At 36.4% G+C, this 9,441-nt stretch overlaps 2 protein-coding genes across 2 annotated transcripts; both read right to left on the reverse strand.

Annotated features, from left to right (window-relative positions):
- Window positions 1-200: 200 nt before the first annotated feature.
- LOC141671337 (uncharacterized) lies at window positions 201-2,326 on the reverse strand. The gene is made up of 2 exons (XM_074477541.1): window positions 2,057-2,326; window positions 201-1,891 (listed from the first exon to the last, which is right to left on the reverse strand). The coding sequence occupies exons 1-2, from the start codon at window positions 2,220-2,222 to the stop codon at window positions 519-521; spliced, it is 1,539 nt and encodes a 512-aa protein (XP_074333642.1). The 5' UTR covers window positions 2,223-2,326; the 3' UTR covers window positions 201-518.
- A 1,322-nt stretch (window positions 2,327-3,648) lies between these two features.
- Window positions 3,649-8,527, reverse strand: LOC141671338 (translocon-associated protein subunit alpha-like; the record flags this gene model as incomplete). Its single annotated transcript, XM_074477542.1, has 7 exons — window positions 3,649-4,471; window positions 4,661-4,734; window positions 7,005-7,206; window positions 7,337-7,414; window positions 7,846-7,934; window positions 8,227-8,277; window positions 8,407-8,527. Coding segments are annotated over 7 exons (660 nt in total), but the record flags the coding sequence as incomplete, so codon positions are not given.
- Between the last annotated feature and the right edge of the window lie 914 nt (window positions 8,528-9,441).

Raw genomic sequence — 9,441 nt, forward strand, 5'->3', positions numbered from 1 at the left:
AACAAGATTTCTTTGAGAAAGAATGCTCCATTCCTCCCCATATCATATCTCTTGACAATTTCTATCGTAACAAATTTGCACTGGCTAATTTTTTTTTCAAATCTTCCCTCCAAACTCTAATATTCCCCATTATTTCACTCATTCCATCGCATTCCATGTTTCCCTAACCATACATAAGATATTTGGTTACAAACTAAAAATGGAAACAAATGTATGCATTCATCAATAAAAGTTTCTAACAAAGACAAGTGCACCACATTTTAACTTTACAAGTAGAAGCAAAAGCTTACAAATGCAATCTTGAAATGACCAATAAACATGTAAATACATCACACATATATTAACTTCGTTTAATCAAGTACCACAATCACTCGGCACTAATCTGCAGATATTCAACTATATATCTATCTCCACAAAGGTTTTTATTAATGCTGCAACAAGGAATTTTATCGGAAAGCCATTAACATATGAAACATCTTGAGTAAAGTTCACTTAAGAATAAAAATATCATGGAAGCATCAAGGATGGTGAGGTGGTAGCGGTGGGAAGTAGTATTTAGGGTGGTGAAAGAATTTTTTAGGAATCTTGGGTAGTTTCGGGTGGTGGAAGAATTTTTTAGGAATCTTAGGTATTTTTGGGTGGTGGAAGTATTTTGGAGGAAGTTTAGGCAGAGGAACAATGGGTGGGCAAGGCTTCTTAAAGATAGGCGGGTGCGTATAGACTGGCGTTGGTGGATGCGTATAAACTGGTGTTGGTGGCTTAGTATAAACTGGCGTGGGTGGATGTGTGTAAACTGGTGTTGGTGGCTTGGTATAAACTGGCGTTGGAGGATGTGTATAGACTGGCGTTGGCGGCTTAGTATAAACTGGTGTAGGTGGCTTGGAATAGATTGGCGTAGGTGGATGTGTATAGACGGGCTTGGGCGGATGTGTGTATACTGGAGTTGGGGGATGTGTATAAATAGGCTTTGGTGGATGTGTATAGACCGGAGTTGGGGGATGTGAATACACTCGCTTTGGTGGATGCGTATAAACTGGCTTTGGTGGATGTTTATACACTGGAGTAGGGGGGTGTGTATAAACTGGCTTTGGTGGATGGGTATACACTGGAGTTGGGGGATGTGTATAAACTGGCGTTGGCGGATGTGTATAAACTGGAGTTGGCGGCTTAGAATAAACTGGCGTGGGCGGTTTAGTATAAACTGGTGTGGGAGGATGTGTATAAACTGGAGTTGGGGGCTTAGTATAAACTGGAGTTGGCGGCTTAGTATAAACTGGTGTGGGAGGATGTGTATAAACTGGAGTTGGTGGCTTAGAATAAACTGGAGTTGGCGGCTTAGTATGAACTGGTGTGGGAGGATGTGTATAAACTGGAGTTGGGGGATGTGTATATACTGGAGTTGGAGGAGATGAGTACACTGGAGGTGTATAAACTGGTGACTTCTTCCAGGGGTGTTTAAAGTACTTCTTCCATGGGTGAGGAGTAAGTGGTGGAAGGTACTTCTTCCATGGGTGAGGAGTCAGTGGGGGGAGGTACTTTCTCCATGGATGTGGAGTCAAAGGTGGCAAAGGAGGATACTTGAAGTGAGGCCACAAAAAGGCTGAAGTGCAGACAGGTGTTGAGAATTTTAGTTTCCCAGTAGTGCTAAAGGTATGTTTTCCATCTGTTTTGGACTCAAAGATGATCTTTGATGACTCAATGCCATTATGAGCAGGACAAGGAGCTAATGATGCACTGTGAAGTTGTGCATAGCATTCTTCCTTGAGTTTTCCATCTTCTAATATTTCTTTTGGAAGATTAACCGTAAATTTTCCTTCTTTGTCTAGCTGTCCAACTCCTCTTGTTTGGAAATGTCCCTCGTCTGTTTTGCAGTCGACTGTCACCCCAAGCCCTGCATGCAAAAATTATCAGTATATTGATCATCTAAACTCCTTGTCAAGCTATAAAACTTGTCGATACGTAAAGCCACAAGAATCATTTTCGTGTAAAATAAATTCATAACAAAAAACATAATGTACTGTAAGAACATAAAAAGGAAAAAAATAGATGTATATACCAGAAAAGGCTTGGCTAGTCTTAATGTTGCTTTCCTGACAATCTGCACATTCTCCTAGCCCAACAACCTCAACTGTTTTGTCATCCCCATGGCAGAAGCTCAAAGAGACCAATAATGAAACCAACAAACCAGTTAGTACACATCGGGAAACGGAAAGAATCCGCATTGGGAGTCACTCCTTATGCCCTAGAGCAACACTTCTAATGATTCAAGATTACACAAAATGTAGCCTTGATGAGAAGCTATACGCTTCAAATAAGCGACTGTGTATTAGACTAACAAGGAGCATTGCTATATATAATGATAAGTGTGGCCTAAAATTAAGACCGACACAAAATTGTCAAGCCCCGCTTAAGGGTTAGGGGACCATTGTGCTAGATCTAAGCTTGTAGGTTTCGCCAGCAAATTGTTCATTAAATTCAGCCATTATCAGTAACTTAATGACCCTTCAACTGTATACAGTGTACACTCTGTATTCATGTGACTCTATGGTTGTAAACCTACTTACCTCCTCTCATTTAATAGCTTAACTACATTGCAATAAGGGGTTAAAGTTTTATTGCTTTTACATATTTGTGGTCACTCAGTGACTCAGTGTTGCATGCGTGTCTTGTAAGTAAGTTTGTAAATATGTAAACCAAACCTTTCCAGCTATCCTACTCTAGATATCTCACTCGTGGTCTGGGGAGAAAGAGATGAACGCATATTCTCATGTTCTTAATTCCTACCAGCAGAGTTGTTCCGGAGGATTTTTCAAGGAACCAAGCGCTTTCTGTTAACTCGTCCTGCATTCACCCTGACGAATATGATCAGTAGCTACTAATGTGCATATAAATTTTATATAAAAAAATTGCAATTTATAGTATATTTATTGACATTGTATTTTGCAACTCAATGTCCATACTTACGATTATAATGTCGGAGATAATCAGAATATGTGTCAAAAAAGTCCCTTTCACAAAGACACAGTTGACTAAGCAGAGCTTATAGTTAAACATCTTTGTCCCAGGAGGTTTTTATTGTATGATTAGAAACAAACACATGATTATGAAAGGTTGATTTCTGTTGCGAGTCTATTACCTGTGCACAAAAAAACAGTTAATGTTTGCAGAGAAATCTCAAAACTATAATAAATTTGTGGAGTGCACATAAAAATAAATAAATAAATACTCTCTCAAGTAGTATTTCTTATAATTCACAGTCAACAGAGTTAGTCCAAATTGAGTTGAACAGCAACGAAATCATACTTAAAATTTATAGCAAAAGCTTAATCAATTACCCTTTCACTCTATGGAAACAACATTACACAGGAGTAGGTTTGTGTACTAGTAACAATCAACTTGTATAAATATTTTGGGCAATGGTCATTATTTTCAAACTAAGTGGACAGCATGATTGCATTTATTAGCATGTGATGTTTTTCTATAAACTTTTTCAAAGAATTGTGGACAATATAACTCCAGCCCTCATCTATGTGTGATTGCTGATTAGTTACCGTGAGATGTTCAATTAATGATAGCGTCCAAGTCATAATGAAGCAAACCTTGTTTGGTGAATGAATTGGTGAGGCTGTTTATTATCTTTCCTTTCCTAGCCTCTCCACCTAAACCACTTTTCTCTATTTGTCAACACTTTCGGTATTGGTTTCATATTTGGTACAAGTTCATCATATGAAATGAACAATCCCTGTTTTTACTTTTGTAAAGCATCCCTAACCGTTGTTCCTTTGCAGCATTTTCTCTCGAGTTGAGCTTTCGCCGCTGATTTTCCAACATGAAAGCTAGTTTTGGGTTTACAAACATTTGGTAAGTTGTAACACCACCAGTCCAATAAGATTACTTTCCACAGAATACTTCAGTTGGACTCTGTCAGTGTATCTACTTCTCCCCGCCTCAACAAACAAAATCATTTATCATACGTCCACTGCAATCAGCAACCCAACTCAAACCCCCGTTATAAAAGCACACTCTTGTTGGATCCATCGTAATCACTTATTATGTATATATATTCATTTGGTAATTGCCATGCATTAACGAAGAGCCAAAGCCCCTTGATCCAACTAAGACTAAAAATAGGCACACTTGGCTTAAACAAGTTTCTACAAAACTGTATCTTATCTAAAAAAATATACCTAGCTCTGCGTTCAAAGAAAAGCCCAAACTTTTACAAGGTCCAAATTAATGGAACGTGAAAGATTCTATGTCATGCTACCACAGCAAGGCAGGTCTTTTCAAGTCTCTATCTCCCATTCATCACTTTCACCTTCCTAGCTTCCTTAACTCTTCTATATGTGGTTAACTTGCGTTGCAAGAATCTTGAGCTCAATTGTAGTGATTCCTTCGGCCTAAAAAGTTTGGCCTCAAAACTGATCTACTTCTTCTTCTTTGACTTGTTAGACTGTGTATATGCAGTTCCCTGAGCAAAAAAAACAATGCCAACTAATAAGATGTCTGTTTGTTAATAAAGTTCATTGGTTTTGGCGGCTGAAAAAGGTTGTCCACTCAGAATTTCCACTTGCAGTGATGTGAATACTAAGAAACTAATTGTCATTGAACTAAAAACATAAAACCAGGAACCAAATTTAATAATGCATCTGGTACAAACCTCGAGCCATTCATCCAATGAAGCATCAGTAGTTTCAGTGCCAACTTCCACCTTTTGCACCCTCATGGTTTTCTACGTACCCCGCAAAATTACGAAAAGATTTTTCTATGAACCAAAAGATTAAGGAAATAAACATCAAGCAAGAAAAGTCACAGGTTCAACTTCCCCCCTCTCCCATTGCTAATTCGCAACGACTTCACGTCTTATTTTTGCATCGAAAGAGAAAAGAGAAGAGCCCTCTCTTCTCCATGATTATTAGCAGTACCAGGTAGAGTTAACACTACTGCATTTACTAGAATAGACGGAAGAGAAGCTGACAACGGTAAAGTATATAGAAAGAGGACGAAATAGTTTGTCTGCTCTCATCTTCTCATCTGCCCTTATCTTCTTCACCTACCCCTCTGCTTTGAGGTACACCGTACACATGAAGTTATACTTTATCTGACTTTACATTGTTATTAATTTTTTCAAGAAAGACTTTAAATTCATTATTAATATAATTGTTATAAATTTTTTACCATTTACATTTCTTTTTAGTAATACTAGAGGTCCCAAATATTTGTCCCAAAATTGGTTCCAAATGACACATGGCGGATTATAATTTGTGGGTGAATATGCATGCATGATGGACCCATCATATATAAAAGTTATTACCAATTAAATCTTACCATGTATCATTTGGGATGATTTTGGGACAAATTTTTGGTACCCCTATCAATTTTCTTCCTTTTTAACTTAAATATTTTGGATTTTATATTTATTAGTAGAAGATAACAATGTATTATAAAGGGGCTGCAAATCATCATCTAAATTGAAACTACACTCTACAAGTTTGTGTGCATTTTTACTTGAATAATTAATTTAACTTATATTTATGTCTTTATTTCATGCCGGATGAGTAAATTACAAATATGTTTACCGGTTCGTTGATCAAGACACACAATACAACCCTCAATATATAAAATTAAGATGCAAGATAACTATAGATGATAGGAAAGTTTAAATCAAAACATGAAATGACTAAAGAATCAGCTTGGTAAATTTAAAAGCTAAATCCTTATGGTCAATATTGTGATTATTGTTGAAAAATGTATAAACTTTTCAATTCGCTACTTATAAGAACTACTAGTATTCAAATAGGACTTAAGCATTCTTAACGAACAATAACAAAAGAAGGCATTCTTGGTTAATACTCCTTGATACTTGCAAAATTTCACCTCGGGCTGTGGACCATGTGGTTAGTATTAGTTGTGCTGTGTTAATATTCTAGTCCCGAACTAGAGTTAATAACCAGTATCCCCAAGAGATAGACCCGACACGACTTACACGACACGAAATTTTAGTGTCTGTATTTGTATTTTTAGTACACGACATGAAAGTACACGAACACGAAAGTACACGGTCGAGATTTAGTATCGGTTTTGTGTTTAACCTTCGAGTACACGACACGACACGAAAACTCTTATATTTTAATTTATATTAATATTAAATTTAATATATATTAATATTCAATTAACACGACATACGCGACACGAAACGACACAAAACGAAAGTACACGAACACGAATGTACACAAACGCTAAACATGTCGGTTTTGTGTTTGACATTCAAGTACACGAAACACGAAAATACACGACACGAACGAATTGCCAGGTCTACATAGAGCTAAGCTTTTATCTTTTATTAGTTAGACTTAGTTCTAGCCTATCCAATCCATATTTTTGTTTTATATTTACTACAATTGTGTATTGAATAATAATAACTTATTTAGATCTAGAAACCTATTTCGCTCTATTTGACTCTTTCAGACTAATTACAGATTCCGATGTGTTTTTAACATACAGTAATTGAAAATACTACTACTATCAAAAGCAGAAGAGGGTATAATAGTTATCGATCAGTTTTAGACATTATACATCAAGCATACAAAACTATTTTAAAAAAAGGAGGGCCGAGTCGTGGCAATTGGCAAAGGTGCCCCTAGAGGTACAAGAAGTCTACACTTCAATTATCCCCTCCCCGCACTTTCACATAGATCAACTATTCAACAAAACAAACCACCAACATATTCCCAGTTCTCACTATATAAGGGCAAATACAGAAAATTAGTTTAATGTACATAAAAGTCAACCAATTATCGCAGAAGGGAATTCAACCATTTTATTTTGGGGGGGGGGGGTGAAGTAAGAACATGATAGCTTTCACAAATTAAATATTGGAAATCATATCCAAAGTAGTTCACAATACGAAAATTAATTCGGAAAGGCAGCCACACAGTAAACAGCACATAAAGGTTAACTTGAAGAAGATTAAGGATACAAGTAAAGTCCGTATTAAATTTCCTTTGAGAAATGAGAGATCTGAGTATGAATCCAAAACCCAAGAAGGACAAGCAAGGCTACCCCAAGAGAGAACAGAAATACAGATTCAACACTTGGAGGACCTCCAGCCTCGGTAACTCCAATAGTACCATTGTAAAATGTACTTTGGTATGCTGTCGAGTCTATCTCATAAACAATGATTCCAACAAGATCAAATGTTCCAGCCTGCAAAGATCAAGAACTCGAAAAAAGCTTACACTAAAAAAACATTTTGGAGAGTCATACACAAGGCAGGAAAAAGATAGTAGATGCTTGCTTCAAAAGAATTTCATGCAAGGCATGAAAATAAACGCACCTGCAAAAATTTGCTGACTGCAAAAGTGTATGGGAATGTTGCCTGGGCAGAAGTTGGAACTGAGGCGTTGTTGAAAGCCTATCATGTAGAAAAGAGGTAACATATATTAGCATTAACATGTGTAGGAATCATGAGAAAGTTATAACATATCCACCAGTCCTTCAAATAACTTTTCAAGGGCAATTTTGTCTAAAACACCAGTGTCTGCATTTATAGAAGGTTTAGAGACCCTCCTCTTATAAGAGGGATCGTGCCTTCATAGGAACTTTTATTTCTTAAGGGAATACCAAGCATCCCCATCATATGTGAGATGTGGTCCAAATGATTATCCCCTTACTTAAGCTCGGATTATTAAAATATCAAATAATGTATGTAATATTTGAGCATATGAGTGTAAAGTAAAAGTTGAGAACTTATCTATCCTACAGCTTATTTGTAGAGAAAAGCTTTAAAAAATGATTCCTAGGCTTTAAGCAGATTATGCATGCATCAGGTGATTCTTAAAGTACCTGTGAAGAAAGAGTCTGAACCCGCAGATTATGATCATAAGGAAGATGAACACTAGCTTGAACGGTGATAACATTTAAATCTGCATCCCCTGTTTCAAGTATCCAATAGTCAAGAGAAATAACATGTTGTGGACACTGAAACACTCTAAATAAACAGATAACCAGAAGAAAGCACAATAGAGAAAAACCAATAGAACATAATAAGATGAAGATTAGAGATCAACTGAGAAGGGAAACAATATATCAATTGTGACAGAGATACAGAGTAATACAAAGAAATAGAAAGGCAAACAATTAGAGTGCAAGGACAGTAAAAAGATATAATATAATTTAGCAAAAATAAATAAATAAAATTGAATACCCAAGAAGAAGAAGAATTACCCTCATGTTTCAGTCCAATTAAGAGATCAGTTGGTTCCCCTGCAACAATAGCTGCAAAAGATAAAAAAAAATGATATCAATACGTGTCTGATAAGTCATAGGATAGGACAATACACAAGTTTAATTTCATGAAAAAAGGGGGAAATGCAAAATGAAAGTCCAGTAAAAGGTACTAGGGACATTTAGAAGGATTTTTGGGAAACACGCAAACTGTTTCAACAGCCGGAGCTGAAATGAAACTTCCACCGCCATAATCATCTACAATCCCAAGTTGTCCTCCATCTTCAGCGGATTCTACCTCTTATTGACATGTAGCAACTACAACGCCAGGCAGAAGATGTTGAAACATTATAACTAATAACATTTTCCAAAAATAGTATCCTTAAAAAATAAAATCATAGCCATATTGAGTTAAGGATTGAACATTCTAGCATAGAAACTACACTGTTTAATCGGAAAGTAATGTACAAGTGAATGAAAACAGTAAAAGAAAAACCAAATAAAAAAGCAGTAATGCTAAGGAAAACAAAAGGGGGGGGGGGTACCTAGGAGAAAAGGAGGGGAAGAGCGAGAAGCAATAAAACCCTAATTGACCACATGTTGCTGCCCTGGACTGCAAAATGTAACAGAACACAAGGGGGTGTTATCAATTTTATTCCGACCCACCAATTTATTGGGTGATTTTTTTTATGCTTCACCGGCTTCATTATGTTCGCAAAGCATCTCCAAAACGCTCTTGCCCATTCCAAATTATCATTTTCGAGTCTTTTTTGATAATTATGCATTTAAGAGTAAAGCTTTGCGATTTTATTTTTCCTTTTAAAAAGTAATTGCAGTTATGCTTTCTTCTTTGAAAAATTAACGAATTTATGTAAATTGTTATATTAATTCTTATGTTCGTTATTGTCACTAATTTAACGCTTTTTTTTTCATTTTTACTAAATCTACATCAAACCGCATAAAAGGATACGACTTCGAGTCCGTCACTAATTGAATGACTAAATAAATATCAGCTAACGGACCGAATCCCGCCTAATAATTAAGATTGCTCGGGGTGGGATAATTTATCAAATGTTGATTAAGTACGGAGAATATAGGTTATTTTAAGAAAAGAGAATTGTTTTGATTCATTCAGAGTATCGCTTTCCTTCGTCTAACCTTTTGACTCGGGGCTCGGCCCCAGTCGAGAGGGGGCAGTCTTTAGAAGCAAAAGGT

The sequence above is a fragment of the Apium graveolens genome, chromosome 7 (assembly GCF_009905375.1).
Source record: "Apium graveolens cultivar Ventura chromosome 7, ASM990537v1, whole genome shotgun sequence".
NCBI classification, from domain to species: Eukaryota; Viridiplantae; Streptophyta; class Magnoliopsida; order Apiales; family Apiaceae; genus Apium; species Apium graveolens.

Bases quoted from the DNA above. Each gene is read 5' to 3' on its own strand.
- LOC141671337 (XM_074477541.1), bottom strand. From the start codon at position 2,222: ATGCGGATTCTTTCCGTTTCCCGATGTGTACTAACTGGTTTGTTGGTT. The intron at 1,892-2,056 runs GTATATACATCT...TTTTGCATGCAG, and splicing joins GACTAGCCAAGCCTTTTCTG to GGCTTGGGGTGACAGTCGAC.